The sequence below is a fragment of the Colossoma macropomum genome, unplaced genomic scaffold, assembly GCF_904425465.1.
Source record: "Colossoma macropomum unplaced genomic scaffold, Colossoma_macropomum, whole genome shotgun sequence".
Lineage (NCBI taxonomy): Eukaryota > Metazoa > Chordata > Actinopteri > Characiformes > Serrasalmidae > Colossoma > Colossoma macropomum.
Window position 1 is genome coordinate 12,182,791 of NW_023494799.1, and position 18,624 is coordinate 12,201,414.

Here is an 18,624-nt window from a genome sequence, read left to right on the forward strand (position 1 = left end):
CTGGCTTTGCTGAGAAAACTGCTCTTAAGACAAGGAAAAGTCATTCTTAATAGCCTTTTCAGTTTCTATTTGGATTTTTCAAGACATTTAATTTTTAACTAGGTACATTAATAAGCTAGTGCTGGTAAAACAAACTATTAGCAAGTTTACTAGGTATGAGTGTATACAAGACTAATAATAGCTATGGGCTCAGAAACATGATTTTTTATGGCATAGCTGAATAGCTTATGTTTCGCAGATTTGATTCCCAACTCCACTCCTGCCTAATGCACAAGTTCTCTTCACTTTGACGCAATTAAATCATATTGTTAGCTAATTATAAAGCCTGTCTTGAGCTAAATCTGGTGTATCACAGCAGTGAAAACATGAAACATGCTAGCATAGAGGCTACACGAACTCCATTCTTTCTTCTATCAGGAACGATTCAAATTAGACTAGTGTCAAATTTTACAATGTTTGCTCTTGTTCAAGAGAAATGTGTAAAATGAACACAAGCAGGACACATCTATCCATCCATTTGGTTACTGTGGTTAGGGGGTGGGGCCTTTACACCCCACTCTGAATTTTTTAAGCCAATCAGTCAATCAGAGAAATGACTGATGAATATGTAACAGCATGTGCAAAACCCTCTAAAAACTAAGTACACTGTAAAAGGTAAGAGAGGTCTATATATATATATATATATATATACCACCACCACGTCAGTGTTACTGCACTGCTAAGAATGATGCACCACCCAAATAGTACCTGCTCTGTGAGGGTCCATGGGGGTCCTGACCACAAAGTGTACCTATATAGTAAGTGGAGCTGATAAAATGGACACTGAGCGTTGAAAGAAGGTCATAATGTTATGCCTGATATATATATATATATTTGTTATATTTCTACATATACACACCAGTTGATTGACATCTTCCCCTTTAGTGTGTAGAGCTAATAGCTAGAGTGTCAGATGTTATTTTTATTGTATAAAACAGATGTGCATTTGGTAAATGAAAAGGGCAAAATACCAGCAGAGCCAGTAACAGGGTGCGTAGCTGATTGGCCTGGCTTGGAGTTAACATGTTGACCTTGCTAATGAACTGACAGCAAGCTGTACTCAGCCACAATCAGTAAACAAATTACAAGACAGCTGCTTCATTGCAGTTGAAGTTTTAATGCTTTATGCTGCAATCTGTTATAGTATTTCCTAGAATTATATCCTAAAGGAAAACAACAGTTTTAAAAAAAAAATGTACAATTTAATGGTGGAAATGTAAACAGCAATTCAGTCTTTTGATGTTAAATATTAGGCTATAAAGGAATTTAGAGATTACAGATTTACTTTACAATGGTGGTGATACGAACCAGGGGTTGCAATACAGTTGTTTATTTACTATCCAAAATTATGTGTGAACCTACATGTGTATACATACTTATAGTATATGTATATACTACACTACATATTCTTAGTGTTAATAATGGTAAAACAGTGGGAAATCCAACAAAATAAGGGCCTGTTTACACCTTGCGTTAACAAGGTAATCGAATCACATTCAGACTTTACTTGGCTGCATGACAAGCCAGGTGTAAAGACCCCCAGGACACACTGTGGACTGATTACAATCGGACCACTCAAACCACATTCAGAGGTAGTCAGACACAGATCTTAACTGCATTTAACAGTGTAAACAGAATGAGTTTTTGTTATATGTATACAGTTACGTGAGTGGAAATGCATCTGCTGAGCGCTGAGTGGCAGGTGAGAGAATAAACAACAAAATGAAAACAAGTCTTCATGCATTCCAGGTTCATTAAGGTGTCCAGGCCAAGCTTGTCCACTAGTATCGTAACGGGGTAAGAGTAAACAAAAGTAAAATAGAAACAACCTATGTGTTGACGTACTTTCTACATGGGAAAAAGTACAAAAAAATCTGATCTCATCTGGTCAAACTGGGGACTCATTTTAATGAAAAGTGTAAATGGAATTTTTTTTCAAATATGATCTACACATGAAATGTGAAGTGTAACCATTCTCTAAGTTTATTTGGGACCTGTTTTGCCTTACAACACCCTGCATGTAACTCTCCACCATGAATGATTTAAGACAAAAGGTTTTAGGCTAAAGCATTGGCACAAAACAATCATAAAACAGGGCCTCAGAATCAAGCAGTGTATTTGTAACCATTTCATGTAAACGTTCTGTGAGGTTGCTTCAGGCATTAAACACTTGAACAATAGAATGAACAACTCTGACTCACTACCCTGCTAGAAAAAACAGCACTGACCACAGCATGGCTGGTCACCAGCAAAACCAGCATATCGCTGCTGTCGGAACAAAACCTTGTGTCTTTGTATCTATCTAACTTTACAGGAGAAGGAAAAAACCTACTTTATATTTAATGTAAATCAATGGAACCAGACTTTTTTCTAAGTAATTCTGGGCCGTTTCTTTTGGTCCATCCATCATGAAATTTACACACAATGTAAAGGACACCAGGCATTTTCAAATGATGTAAAAAACTGAAAAATGAAAACGGAGATACAAGGTTTTGTTCCGACAGCAGCGATATGTTGTGTTTTGGATGCTGGTATGCTGGTCAACCAACATGACCATGCTAGGGTGACCAGTTAAACCAGCCCCAGACCAGAACTAAACCAGCATAAACCAGGTTAGACCAGCATGAAATGCTCGCTGGTCTGTGCTGGTTTTTTTTCAGCAGGGTACGTTCTTCTGAAAACTGACCATCTGGAATTTTTCAAAAATCAGTGGAATTCCCTGTTTAAAAATGAACTCGCTGCACTTGAAAAGGACTGTTTGCGAGAAACTTGATCTGTGAAAACAATGCCTAACTCCCCACAAAGTGACATTGCACAGGCCTGCAACCATTAAGCCATGTTTGTCCAATCAGTGCTACCTTTGTTGAATGCTTAATGGGCTTGCTTTACACCGTCTTCTCCCACCTTGTGATGCTAAAGGAGGGAGACAAATGCTCAGGCCCATTAGGGGAGCTGCTGTCACCGCTGTCAGCAAGGCCTGCTTCTTTTTAGCACGACTCCCTCGAGCCAATTTCCTGGAGACAGTATTGATTAGTGCAGTATCAACTGATTTGATCCACCTTCAAGCTTCTTGCAAATCACCATTAATGACAAACGCAGGCGGAGCTGAAGGATCTGGACCAGCCCGCTCTGATGGTGCTTGGTTTCTCCATTTTGGTGTTGGTTTTGAGAAGATTTGTATCCTCTTCGTGTACACGTTACAGCCAAGAAGAGATTATGGACCGAGGTGTAGGTAGAACATATGACAGCTAATGCATTCCACAAACAGTAATTAAACTAAGTCCTTTATCTGTGCTGGACCACCACAACTGTGCTAATGGAATGCCACTAGATAGCTGCAGAAATAGCCTTAATAAGGCTGCGAAAGTGTCCTTTAATTCCTCATTAACTTATGATCCGTTTGACAATGGAGCAGAGTTTGTGAAGTGTTATTACATGGGCTGAGGAGGGTAAACACTGTTCAACTGATGTCATTAGCCTCAGCAGTTAGCCAAGTTTACTCTCAGCACTTCACCACTTTACACAAGGAGCAGTAATCTCTCAAAAGATCAACTGTTATAAAGCTAATTTCCAACTTAATGTAAAGACTGCAAGTAGTGCAAATTTACACATAATGAATAAAAGAAAATTCATGTATTTAGTGTTAATGGATTCCTAACAACCCATGCATGAGTGGTGTTAATGTGGATCCTTGGGGGATTTCAGACTCAATCAGAAAGTCCAAAGTAATTCGTAACTAACCTCTTAGGACTATTACAGATTATTAAGTCAATATGCACTGAGTGGAATCATTCAGGGCTCCGAAGGGACACGGCAGAAGACCGCTGTGGGATATAAAGGTGGACGATCATGTTTCAAAAGACTTTTGGGGGATGAGCACTCTCTCTTTCAAAGCCGGCAGAACGGCGTCTCGTCCTGGCACTTTCTTTCAGATAGTGCCAGTGCAACACAGTTCCGTGCTTTTAAATGTCACAGCGCTGTTTTAAAATTCCCTGGCCGTCCGCGCTACCATATGAGCGTGAAATGTAAGACGGGGAGCGCCGCATTCAAGTGCTTTGTACACATCCCTGCCAGGTAGCTCGCTGCATCCGAGCCAGGGACATCTATAATCTCCTAGGATTATATAAAGGTAGAAATACCCAAATGCCACTGTGACCAAATGACCTGGGCTTATTCTAGAGGTCTAAGCAGGACCTTGTTAACTTTTTCATGCAAATTCATAGAAGAAAATGGACACTGGGCTTAACTTTCTATATGCTGAGCAACAGTTGTGAATGTTACATTATAGGACATATTAAATTATTGCATTCTGTTTCATCTTACATGGGGCTGGATGGGCCAGGCCATGACAAGGCCAGGCCAATCGATTCCCTTGCACTCTCAAACTGACGGAGAAAGATACCATTTCATCTTTTCCTTTCCTCCTACGTTTGAAAACTTTCATTCACGATTCTGTGCATCTGTCAGCAGCTTGCATTCCAAATAAACAGCCTGTCAGATGATCGCAACACCTCAGGTATTTAAGAGGCTTGGGAGTCAGGCAAGCAAGTCATGAATATTCCATGATGCGCAAGCTGGGCTGTTATGCCCTCAGCATCCGATGAGCTTCCACTGTCTCTTCTAATGCAGGATGTACATTATTACAGGGACGGTTACATGTTAAGGAATCACAGCCTCCCCGGTTCCCCATCAGTGGTGCCAAAGAAGGCGCTCCTGGGAGTGTTAAATCCTTGCCACATGATTCCAGCCTAATTCCAGGCTGCCTTTATCCTGAACTCGCTTAGACTGCAAAGCATCAGTGCATAAAAGGATTGTGCATTTTGTCTGCGCGGTTCGTATTCAAAGTCAACAGACCATCCAAACGCCAATGAAACCATTATTAATCAGCAAAGGCTTCACAGCTCTTCAGAAAGCTCCTAGACAGAAACGAGGCAAAGAAAGTAAGGATAATCGTTCAGATTTGGGCTGAATCAACACAAAACTGTATCGTTAAGAATGACCTTGGACCCTAAAAGTAAGAACTTCTGGTGAGAATAGTGGAATCAAAACAGGGGGCCATGTCCTCAAATCATATGCCGTCACTAAAGCCCTCATGTTAAGACAGTTCTGCTCTTTTCTTCTTCATGCTAATAAAGCGGAACATTCAGAATAAGGTTTTGCCAAAATTAGCTGATTAAAAGTGGGGATGGGCATTTCAAGTAAATCTGACATTCGATTCTGTAAGCCATTGTTTAAAACCCCTTGATGCTACAGACTACTGAACATGTCAGGTGGACTCTGCAAAAGTCTGACACCACTCAGCATCTCATTATTGCTGCATTATATTAAACCCAGAGCACCAATCCATAGTAAGCAACATGTGGCTTGAAATTTATAGAGCAAGGTGTCAAAAGTCTTTAAGATAAACAGACAAACGCTAATCATGTTTTCAGCTAACGTTACCAGCCTAGTCTCATTGTATTTCACCTCATACATTTAGCTTGCGCAGCAAGTTTGTAGAGTTAGCTTGCTGGTATCAAACTTGACAAATTCACAATTTGATACTGAAAGTTTAATTCCATTAAATCGATATGAGTAGAGAATAAAATAAGCCTTAACTTCTTCCTTATCTGTGCTTTTCTGCAACCATTTGACCCCGTTTACACCTGGTCACTTCATGACCCCATTTACACCTGGTCACTTCATGACCCCGTTTACACCTGGTCACTTCATGACCCCATTTACACCTGGTCACTTCATGACCCCGTTTACAACTGGTCACTTCGTGTGACTAGTATCTAGATTATATCCTGATAAGATTTTAAACACATGCATTTACATTTGGTAGACAAATGTATCTCTGGTTAGTCAGACTGAAATCAGATTCAGTCCTCTCATTATGCAGCAGCCAACTACCAATTATTTATCCATTCAGCCTTTTGTGCTATGCTAAAGATGGCTGCTGCCTCAAAAATTGCAATTTTGCATGCTGTTGTGCATTTCTTCAAATTTAAGGGAACCATGTGTCCTCCACGATTATCTTCCTTGTAGACATGCATCATGTTCTCAGTGACGTACTGCATGAGTATTGCTTATACTAGGGAGTTTGGTTGTCGAATGTGTCTTGGAGAGACAGATACGTTTATGCTGCTTTAACGTGGCTCAGTTGCATCTCGGACCACCTCCTGAAGTGGTTTGAGCAACTGGATTTGTATCTGCTTTAAATGCGTCTTGGGTGTGTTTACACTTGTATTTGTATATGGCTTGGCTTTATCCAGAAATAATCCTTATACTCAAGACGCATGAAGCGACAAGGTCTGCGTTCAGGCCTGAAATATGTTTATTCAAATGGATATATGATGGATTCAATGGTGCATCGTAATACGTGAGCATTGCAGCTATGGCAGCTTGTCCGATCTTATCCGCAGAGGACCGGTGTGGCTGCAGGTTTTCACTCCAACAAAGCAGGAGGTCACCTTTTGAAACATTTGAAGACTAAGACCGACTGATTAAACAAGTAAAATCAGGTGTGCTTCAGCTTGTTTGGAGTGAAAACCTGCAGCCACCCTGGTCTAGCATATTCTTAAAAAAAAAAAACATCTTTAAAAAGACAAACATGTCTTCTGAAGTCTTACAAAGTCTTCAATTTTTCCACCCAACTGTAGCGACCACATTTGTAGAGGACTTTATTTGAATCTGTTGTGTGCACTGCTTTTTTAATAAAGAGGGGTTTATATGCATGTCGCTGCCGATTGGGTAACACCTCTCACACACCCATCCAACGAGAGAAAACCTACTTCAAACAAGTGAAAACGTACCTGTTCTACCCAGTAACTGTAGCAAAATGGTGCGCAACGTTTTGAGATTGAACGCGCCCCTGGTGTAAAGGGGGTCTTTGTGTGCTATAGCTGCACAGCGTTTCTCCTCTGATGTGCACTAGCCTTTAGGTGGCCACAGTAGTCTTGCTACACTTCCTTCTTTGCTTTGCTTCCTTGTTTTAACCAAACAGATCAACTTCAAATAACCAAAGTGTGAGACGCAGATTCTACACTGCCTCTGGTGGAAAACAGACTTCAGACATCTCCTGCTTTAATATGAGAACGACATGGCGTTAGAGAGAAAATCTGCACATCAAAAATACTACTGTACTATTCACTATTTACTATTTATACCTCTAATTAAAAGAACAGAGAATGTGTGTAAAATCTGTAACTGGAGAAGCACACCCCGTCCAATTTCTGTCCAATTCTGACTGTGAATTCTTTTAGAAAGTCAGGCTGAACCAAACTGAACCCATAAGTGTTCTTCATTCCACATTTCAGTTTGCAGACTAAAACCTTAACAGCCTCCATCTTTCTCATCTCCTGCCTGTAATCTCAGAACTGGGCTTCTGCACTTGGCTGAGATGGACTAGTTCCAGAGGAGCTTGATGAGAGCCTTAGTAATGCAGACTCTGGGCTCTCTTTGCTCATCCGCTGCCTCATTATAGGGGTATCTTCCAGGACAATGGCAGAAAAGGCGGGAGAACATTCACTGAGGCTGGTCCCAGCTAGAGAGCCACGGGCAAGCCCAAAATAACGGGCAAGCCCAAAATAACGAGCAATGGAAAACACAGAGGAAGCTTAGTGCTTCCTGTAGTTTGGGGGTACAGCCATGTTTTTATACAACTCAAACTTTGTTCAAAACTGCAAGGTGTTCAACTTCTCACCATCTTCCTTTTAGCGTGCTCAAGTGGCACATAGGAAAGAGAAATAAAAGATAAAAGGGACCTCTTACATCTGACTAGTTTCACCTAGACCAGGGGTCAGTAACATGCGGCTCTTTAACTGCCCTGTTGTGGCTCCACAGCAGAATTAGATTTTTAGGTAAAAATAAAATAATCCTCTATTGCAGTAAAATGAAGTTCTGCTGATCGTTCAACACAGTTTTAACAATAAAGGGTCTTAAACGTTGGAGTTAATGCAGCCTATAGCTGCTAATTCACCCTTTAACCCTGAAGGTTGGCATGCAGACTGCTGGTCACCACAGGAACACAGGCAACAGTCTCACCTAGCTAACGAAACGGCAAAGAGAAAGTTTTAAGACGAACATCGATAATTTAGAGACGAATGGACTTATTTGTGTTTATAATCACTCCAGCTGGTTTCCTGATACTTTTAATCTGCAATGAGAAACTGTCAAACACTAAAAAGTCACAAAGCTGAAGTCAACTTCTCACTCGCCAGCTTCTTCTTTGAATTTTCCCGTTCCACCCTAAAAGCAGCAGCAGCACCATTTAACCCTCTATTGCATGAATTATTACTTACACACACAAAAAAAAGGTTTATTGTGTTTTTCCTATTTAAATTTGCATAAATAATGGAAATATTTGAAAAAAAGTTTGTTTTTTTTTATTTTTTTTTTTTTTTTAAAGTGGGGTATTTGGTAATTGCTGCCATATGGCACCATAAAATCTAAGAAACACCATAAAATCTATTTTTTCTCTAAAAACATCGTTTTATTGAAAACAAAACCAAACAAATCCAGCTTATACTTAGTGACATGTACTACCCAATATTTACAAATACTGGAAATTAATACTATTTTAATTGGTATTTGGAATGTATGGTAATAACAACATCATAATAAGAACTCCTGGTCATGTGATGTCATGAAGTATTTGTCCTTTCAATGTAAAAGACCCTTTTTCCACAATTAAATATTACTGCTTTTTAGTAAAATTGAGATCAAGTAATTGTTGCCATATGGCAACACCATGCAACAGAGGGTTAAGGTGGAATGGGAAAATTCAAACAAGAAGCTGGTGAATGAGAAGCTTCAGCCTCATAAAAAGTCAAACATTAGTTCCTTGTAAAATGTTTCTCATTCTACTTTTAAGTAAAAGTTTCCTGCCGGAGATGCGAGAAAAGTGGCTATGGCTGAGCTAAAGCTTAAAGCAGAGTCTGCGTTTTTGTTTACGTTATATTTTTTAGTCTGTACTAGCTAGGACATTAGCTAGAACATATTAAGACAGCCAAGATGGTAAAACGTTACTTCAATAAAATGGACATGAAATGTCGTGGCTCCCAAGGTGGTTTGATTTTTGTTAAAAGAACACAATGGCTCTTCTAAACAATTCGGGTTGCCGACCCCTGACATGTACTTACCACTTCACATGATGTTCTCAAACAAAGGTCTTTGGTTCTTAGCCAGAGTCCCATGCCTTCCTCCTACCTTCAGTCCACAGCTGTGTTATGGAACTTGTGGATCATCACTGTGTAGTTCATTCTCCTCGCTTATAGAACTGGAGTCAAGAGGGCATGTTAACATTTACTATCTTGCAGTTTCACCTGTTTCTGTCAGAACCTAACAAGCTTGAAATCTCAACCAATGACATCACTGCATCTTTTCTAAGTTGTGCTTTTCAAAGACATTGCCTGATGGAGGAAGTCACCAATGACATCCCCCATTGCTAAACAAGGCACTTTTGGGACAATAGCAGCTCCATAGACATTGCACTGATTGATTCTGTAGGAGGAGAGTGAAGACTGCGAGCGGGCCGCCATATATTTTCCACGCAGGTCGATCATGACGTCCATTTAGAGATTGCACTTTACTGAATTCAAGAAGCTGCTTTGTGGACAGATCAGGGTAGAATTTCAACTGCTGATGCAAGACTACCCTACGGTTCACATGGAGCATATTTCAAGCTCCTCTAAGTCGTGGATCTTCGGTCATAAGCCTGCCCGTGGCTAGTCAGATTGAGCCTGATGACGCTCCTTTCATTCCGAGAACATGCCCTTCACTTGCCCCATTACCTGCTTAGGATGCTTACCAAGAACGTTTACTCGACTGGAAAATGAAATCATTTCTGAGATCTGATTAATGTACCAAATCATGTTGGGACACTGGGGAGCCCCAAATTACAGCCACAACATCAGTAAAATATGAAAACATTTGTTGCAGCAGGAGCAGCAGCAGGGATTGAGGAATACAGAAGAACAGGTGTTCTCTTCAGAGCGAGGGGCTCTGGGAGACAGTCAGGGAGAAATCCTTTCATTACGCATTCACACTTCAGTGGTTTGCTTGACCAAGTGGAAAACTGTGGAGACTTGCATTGTGTGGAACGGCATCCTGGGTGTTTACAAAGGTCCTGACGTACCACACAAAGATACTCTCTCTACTGCTGGAGTACGACTTTCTCGCACTCAGCCCATACTGAAGTCCAGGTTTAGATAAATTGCCATCCTGAAAGAAGCCCCATACAGTAGCACTGTCCAGGATTATACTATGTCACTAGTGTTGGAAAATCTTGGTAAATTCAGAGGAGAATGAAAAACATTCTTAACATCTGTTAATGTAACTTTTAAAAAAAACTTTCTGTTGCTCCATTCATCATGCAATAGATCAAACAATGTAAATGAGGTAACAAAAACTGAAAATTGAGCTACGAGGTTTCCTTAACAGTACGGATGCACCAATACCATTTTTCGTCTTCCAATTCTGCAATAAGCCAAGCCTGTGATATTGATGACAGAGTTGTTTAGGCTGTTGGCTCTTTTAGCCTGTTAGCTTCCTGACTAGATGTTCTAGTTAAGAACATAAGCTGCCAGCACCTCAGTTTAAACAAAAAACAGGTTCTTACTTCATCAATATACTCGGAGGTCCATATGAGCAGCATGAGAATCAAAGATTATTGGGTCATTCTACAGAAACGTCCACTTTTCTATCTATCCATAGGTGTCACTGGTGTTACTGATCCTCATTGGTGTTACACATAAGAAAGGTAACACATGAAAAATGCATTTTACAAAATGGCTGCTACAGAGCATCAAACCACATGTTGTCAGTAATGGAACATCCAATAAAATATGCAATTTAATCCATTTGTATTCTATTTTTTCACAATTACCTAAGAATAAAGAAGGTCACACCAGTGACTTCAACTGAAAGCTTCATATGAAATCATGAGCTAAATGAGAAAACTTCTAATAACTGAAAAGACACAGTGGACTTACCATGTGCTTTTCTTCATAGACCCTCAGAAAACAGATAAAATAAAGTCCAGTGATGTCATCAGTGTGATTTTTATTTCAAAATAAGAGATATTTTGTTATGTGGTAACACCAGTGACACGACTCCTGGGGACAACAACTTTCATTGTAAATTTTATAACATTTATTTGGCATTTGTTTTCTTTTAAATCACATATTTCATAGTCATGTATCGATTATTGCAGTTAAAATTGCAGAAAAACATTTTTTTTTCTTCAAAATATGCCACTCACCCTTTACACATGACTGTGGAGACAAGCACTTTTGAGGTGCTTGGAATTCTAAATAATTGATTTAAAAACCAATATTGCTAAATTGATGCTTAAGAAGGTGTAATTGTTAAAATAATGTATTGTTTTATTTTAAAATAGAAATAAATTGTAACACTAACGTTTTTAAAGTGCAATAGATCTGTAAACGCTAGGGACATGGACATTTCTGTAGAATGACCCTATTCCATTAACAGCTTTTTTTGTACCACGGTGCAGTAATATACAATTCAGTTGCTGTGAGGCGGTCATAGGTGTGCGTATATCGTGGATTTTACAACAGCTTTGAACACGGCTCAGCCAATCAGATTTTAGGACCGGAACTATCCGTTTTATAGTGGTTCATAAAAACTTCATTAGGGCAGGCGATGTTTTTAAAGTTTAAAAACAGGCTGCTTTGGGGTTCAGAACTGGCCTCTATCTCCACACACACTTTCTCTCTCTGCACCTCAACCTGCGCAAGTTTTAATGACTCATCACCAAACAGTTTTAAACAGTTGCAGTCTTAAAATTAGGGGGTGCTGTGATACTGATACAGTGTTGCAACACTACTTAACAGCTGGTTCAAAGTTATGGTTGCACTACAGCAAAGGTGAAGGCAGCTAAACTATTTACATCAGCTCTTCTCTTCTCTTCTGAATAGCTCTGAAACCTTCAATCCTATTATAAGACAAAGCAGGACTCTAATCCTGAGACAGAACGAGCTCCTTACCTTTTATTTACACATGCTGGAAACACCTCCTTCATTTCAAATTCAGATGAGAGTCAGCAGAGAGTGCCCCCACAATAAAGCCTCTCCAGTCAAGGGCGTCCTGGTGGAACCTCGTTTTGTTGTGCTCAATTTTTCGCACTCTTTCAGTACGATCTATCTGGCATACACCCCCTCGGCCGATAAAAGCTAATGAGTTCCCACCATCACCACCGCAATTGCAAAAGAACTTGAGGATTAAATGAAGTTAAATAAAGGGGGCAGATCGCCTCAGTGAAAGCAAACGCAAGACCAATCTCTGCTTCATTAAGTGTCACGGCAGCAAGGCAACATTTTTTTTCCTTCCCAACTTCTTTTAGGCAATTTAATAGGTAGTCACGTTTTAACTCCACAAAGCATAGAGGGTAAAGGGGTGTATTGATTTACTGTAAGAGCTCCCAGGGACAATTTAGAACACAATATTGTTTGGTTAGCTAAATCCTCAAAGGTTGTTAGCAGATACCCACTGTGAGACCACAGTCTTGCATTCTAAATCATTTAAAAAGAGACAAACCACTCAGCTATAAAACTATGAAGTCCCTTGAGACACTTTGCGCTGGAGGGGGTGGACAATTTAGCAGGTTATTACGAAGAACTTCCATGCAAACAAACATGGGCACAAGTGTGTAATCACCCACAGGACCAGCACAACATTACCATGTTCACATGCTTTTTGTATGAAAACCTTTTTCTGTCAAGTAGAAGGAAAAAAAAAACTTTCCTTTAATTAAAAGCAACAAATGTTAAAATGACATTGATCAAGAAGTTATACGACTATTTGAATATAAAAAGGAATTTTGTGAAAACAAGGAATTATTTTGACATATTACGCCAAAAAAAATTGAGAAAATAAGTACTTGTTTTGACTTTGTTTTTAGTTTCAGCTGGGATGAGCTGAAATCATGGAAATTGTAAAATCCCTGTTTAATTTCACAGAGTGTACCCATGTTGTTTGGGAACTGTATGGTTTTGAGCTATGTGCAGTACATCATAGGATGACTGATATTCCTGCGAAAGCGCATTTAGAACCCACAGTGCACATGAACAACAAAGAAACCAGTAGTTGTAGTTGGGACTGCACAGCCAATCAGTTTACACACCCCCATTACTTAACCCTGTTTCCAAAAAAGTTGGGTGCTGAGCAAAACGTTAATAAAAACAAAACGCAATGATGTGCAAATCATTTAAACCCTATATTTAATTGAACATAAAGACAATATAGTAAATGTTCAAACTCAGAATTTTTTTTTTAGAAAAATATATGCCCATTTTGAACTTGCTTGATATATATACGATTTGAGCTGCTCAACAGTTCAGGGTCTCTTTTGTCATATTTTTTGTTTTGTATTCATTATTTGCAATGGGTGACCAGTCTGGACTGCAGCCAGGCCACTTTATCACCTGGACCATTTACTACAGAACCATGGTGTTGTAATACATGCAGAAAGTGGTTTGGCATTGTCTTGCTGAATTAGCAAGGTCTTCTCTGAAATTCAGCATTAATGGTGTGCAAGATGTGCAAGTCACCCATGCCATGTGCACTAATGCACCCCTATACCATCACAGATGCTGGCTTTTGAACTGTGTGCTGATAACAAGCAGGATGATCCCGCTCCTCTTTAGCCCGTTTTCCAAAAAGAATTTCAAATATTTATTTGGCAATCCACAGGACACTTTTCCACTTTGCCTTAGTCCATCTTAAATGAGCTCAGGCCCAGAGAAGGCGGCAGCGTTTCTGGATCCTGTTTATATATGGTTTCTTCTTTGCAAGGTAGAGCTTTAACTTTTAACATTTGTGGATGCAGCAATGAACTGTGTTCACAGACAGTGGTTTTTGGACCTGTTCCTGAGCCTATACAGTGATTTCCACTACAGAATCATGACTCTTATTAATGCAGTGCTGCCTGAGGGCCCGAAGATTATGGCCATCCAATATTGGTTTACGACCTTGTTCTTTGCATAAAGAGATTACTACGAATCTTTTAATGATATTATGTATCACAGATAACAAAATACCTAAGTTATATCCTATTTCACGTTAAAAAAAAAAAAAAGTTATGCCCGTACAGTCTTTCACAGAGTGGTAAACCCTTCCTTGTCTTTACTTCTGAAAGACTCAGCCTCTCTGGGATGCTTTCTTATACCCAAGCATGTTACTGACCTGTTGCCAATCAACCTAATCAATTGAGAAATGTTCCACTAGGTGTTACCAGTCCTTTGTTGCTCCATCCCAAATTTTTAAAAATATGTTGCTGGCATCAAATTCAAAACTGACATATATTTTTCGAAAAACAATAACATTTCTCAAGACATTTGATACGTTGTCTTTGTACTATTTTCAATTAAATATAGGGATTAAATTATTAAATGACAGCGCATTCTGTTTTCGTTCACATTTTGCACAGCGTCCCATCTTTTTTTTTTGGAACAGCATTTTATGTGCTTTTAACAACTGCTCGGAAAAGATTTTTTTTTTCGATTATTTTTTTAATTTGCCCTCAAATGCAAAATATTCTTGAAAAGTTTGAGCATAACATACATAACATTTGCAAATAACTATTTAGCTGGTATATAAAGTTTGGCATGGAGCCGTGGTGTAGAGCCTTTCTTTTTGTTAGCTGCGTGGCCTGCTAACTTGCCAGCTAGCAGAGGAACATGATGAAGTTGTATCAGCAGGCAGGTATAAGAGATGGAGTAGTTTGCAATGTAAAGCCCAGCAAATCAAGTGTTAAAGGTTTTGAAATATTAAGCATTATAAAGGACTGTTATTTCACCTATTTAGCAAATCACAACTTCACAAATCACAATTAGCAGCTGCTATTTCACCGCCTTTACTTTATGTTTTCATAATTCTCGAGAAACATGTTTTGGTCACTATGCAAACCCCTCTGTTGGGCAGCAACAATTCTTTAGGTATTCCATGATTGTGGATTGCAGCTGGACGGCTCCAGCAATCAGCAGCATTTGAGAGCTTGGGAGCTCTCGTCCAGCTGTAATCAAGGTTTCACGTTTAGCATTCTGGCATTTTAATTTCTGCAGATCGACATGAAGCACTGATGCATTTTTAGTTTAGACTACAAATCTAGTGCTATACGCGTCAGAAGATCCAGATAAAAGGGAGACTTAAAGTAAGAAATGCAAACAGAAGTTTTATTATCTGATGAAAGAAAACAACCCACAAAATTCAAAGGAAAAAAGTTCATTCTTTTCCCGGCTGATCAAACAATGATCTGACACCAGAGCCCCTCCCTCGCCTACAGCTCCTCCTGTTACACACACTGCTAGTTAATCCTCAGCAAACATCCACAGCCTAACCCCACAGAGGTGAGAGAATGATCTTGAGCACAATGTGTGCGCACGTAAAACCGCTTCCCTGTCTCGCCAACAGGAACGGCTGAAACAGAACATTCTTCAAAGGGGAAGCGTTGAGAGGAGGCGCCGGTTGTTATCAGCCCTCTTCCCTCTCTGCTTAAGACGACGAGACTCAAGACATTTCAGATCTCCATCACGGAACCTAAATGAGTTAACCAGATAAAAATCAAGCCCTGCCTCGGTTTGGAATAGTGTGCCTGCAGAATGTTGATGATTTTTTTCTTTTGGAAGCGGAAAAAAATTGTTTTTTTTTTTTCCAAATGAGGTTGTTTGAGATATGTTGCTTCAGGAGAAACTAGCAAACTACAGAAAAATGTTTGTGCAGGTCACAGAGAGGGCGGCTTAACAGCAAGCAAAAGAGGAAGGATGACTTGACAACTCTCACCGAGGAATATCTGTTTTTGGGCAAATAAGCTAAGATGCACAAGATGATGTTTACGGAGCATTAGGCCCAGCGCATAACCCGAGTAAACTCAGAGGCAGTGAAGGTTCAGATCAAAGAGAGGGAAGACATTCCCACTCACACTGTTTGGCTGAAGGCCGACATAAAAACATTAAGACGAAAGAGGGAAAAAAAAACATGCTATTCTACTTTCTTGCTGTGATTTAACTGAATAGCCTATAGTCTCAAAAGGAGAACAGAGACAGTAAGAGCACAGTGGACAAAGGGGAAGGTCTCAAAGCACAACCTGTAGATTAAGATGATGCAAACAGGTGAAATGCATGAAGATAGGAGTCAGATTTGAAAAAAAACATGGGAACAGTCAAACAGCCAAAGTGATTATTTCTTGCCTTATTAATTAATATGTGTAACTTTTTGAGGAGAGTTTTTACACGATCAGTTCCAAAGTACAGTATTACACCTGGCCTGAATCCAGGAGTTTAACAATAAATCCTGACTTCAGAAACACAGACTGCACATTCTATTTTCAACACTGACAATACAAATATCTGAGATATACTGACATATGCAGAATACCTCCAGTCAAAGTACGTTTCATTGATTTTCTAAGTGAAAAAATTTTTTCTTTGCACAAGCCACATTTTACATTTTATTTTCTCCAATAAGTTTAATTTAGCAAATAAACAGTAACTGCATAAAAACGTGTAGAACTGTGATCTATAGAGGATGTGTTCTTTTTTTTTTTTTACTTAGAAAACCAACAGAACATGTCATTTGACCAAGGGAGCCCAAACTTCTGCATACGACCGTATCTGTTAGCTGATATTAGCTTCATATCTTGAACACAACACAGATGAAAGAGTGTCCAGCTTATGTAAAAAGGAGGTTGGATGGAGGTCAGATGCTTTAAGTACAGCCTATTCTCTATTAATACAGTAACAGTACACAAATGCAATTGTCCATTATACAAAATCTGTTAGACTCAAAGTAAGTGACTACTCTGAGCATTTTAAAAAAAGAGTCCCGTCTCAAAAACCACAAAATATTGTGAAACTAGTGACTTTCATACTGTTTTTGAATTAATAATTCACTGAAGTCCCCTTATTTATCATAGATGTCCACCTTCAGACATGGTACAGCTCATCTCTGCTAAAACAAAGGCATCTCATGAAGCTCCTAATTAGGCTTGGTAAGGAGCTGCGTGGAGAACTCGTACAGGTCTTTGTTGATTTTCTTCAGGGTCCTCACTTCTTCTTCCAACTCAGATACGCGAACCTTCGTATTCTCTCCATCACCGAACACACTCTGAGTAAGAGACAGAGATAGAATGAGACAAATTCATTGAAGCCCTCTGTCAGTTCCCTTCAGATTACAGACCAATCCCATTTCTTATTTTGACCCCTACCCCTTGTTTTCGAATGTCACTTTGCGCCTTGAAACTGAGTTACAAGGGGTAGTGGTTGAAATCTTCCCCTATAAAATGGGATCTTTAAATAAAAAGAACATTCATTAACAGGCTACTAGCGCTGCTCTGTAGGGGACCCTGCCAGTCTGCAGTGATAGTAGAGGAGGGTAAAGTTCAGCAACCTCACTGCTGGGCTTTAGTTAAATATAGGGCATTATATGCTTTCAAAGAGGGGGGCAATTATTTATTATCGCCCACCCCTAATTCTTCAGTAATATGAAGCTGAAGTCAGCTATTCACCAGCTTCTTGGTTCAATTTTCCCGTTCCACCTTAAATGGAGCAGCAGTTACATTCTTGCGCTTCAGGCGTCAGTACTGGACTATTTAAGGTGGAACGGGTAATTTAGCTAGCTAGCCATCGAGACATTAGATTGTTATTAGCGATTTTTGATGCTTGTTATGAAGAAAAGGAACATAATACATTGAAACGGCATTAAAGTAAGACAACACAATGGTTATTGTAATTTTTAACAGAGAAAATTCTCACATTTGTGGGTTTTTTTTGGTCACTTGTGCAGCCATCTTTCCGTTTTTTGTTTTTTTTTTCCACCTCATAATGCTCTGTTTGGAGTGTGTCTCTGAAAACCCTTCAATTGGAGGTCCTTGTAGCCCTAATACTTTCCCCTACCCCTCTATCTCAACAAAGATCGGGACACCCTACCCTAGACGTGAACGCCCAAAACAGAGGGCTAAGGGCTAAGTGGTAGGGGTGAGAGTTGAAATGGGATTGGGCCTACATCTAATGCTGAGGCTCAGTTCCTCAGTGGAAAGTCCTGAGAGAAATTATGACAAGACCATTACGCACTATTAACTTTTAAAACAGAAGTTTATTTTTCCCTCCATCACTGATCTGCCGAGTGTAAAGGAGCAGATAAAGTGAGTAAAGGTTTATTTTCTTCACCCTGGAATCAGGCCTGGTACATAAAAGGTCACTTACAGTTCAAGGAAAAGTGGGTAAACCAAGCGTTTGCCTTAACTCTGCCAAGGAGCAAATCTCAAATATATTAATGGATGGGTTTTGAGGGACCCACAGACCAATGCATTACAAAATGAGACAGACTTTATTTTTCTATGAGGGTGAAGAACTTGGTCCTCCAATTCAAGCTCTATGACTTCTTGATGAGGTCATCAAATCTCATTTTAAAACATCCCTAATCTAGCGCGGCAGATAGTGACGCTGCTATTGTGGAGAATTTCGCAGTGCAGGCAAACGGTGGATGACAGCGATGCACATTTCCCACAGATTAAGGAAGGGGAGGGGGGAGAAAACCCTCGTGCTCGCCATTAATTTATTTATTTACACATTTCTCCCAAAT

At 39.6% G+C, this 18,624-nt stretch overlaps 1 protein-coding gene across 1 annotated transcript in view; it reads right to left on the reverse strand.

Moving 5' to 3' along the window:
• Window positions 1–15,197: 15,197 nt before the first annotated feature.
• wdr18 (WD repeat domain 18) overlaps window positions 15,198–18,624 on the reverse strand; it is an 84,609-nt gene continuing 81,182 nt past the window's right edge. Inside the window, exon 10 of the mRNA XM_036586877.1 lies at window positions 15,198–17,148. Coding sequence (XP_036442770.1) covers window positions 17,020–17,148 — 129 coding nt within the window. The 3' untranslated portion in view covers window positions 15,198–17,019. The remainder of the gene's footprint in view (window positions 17,149–18,624) is intronic.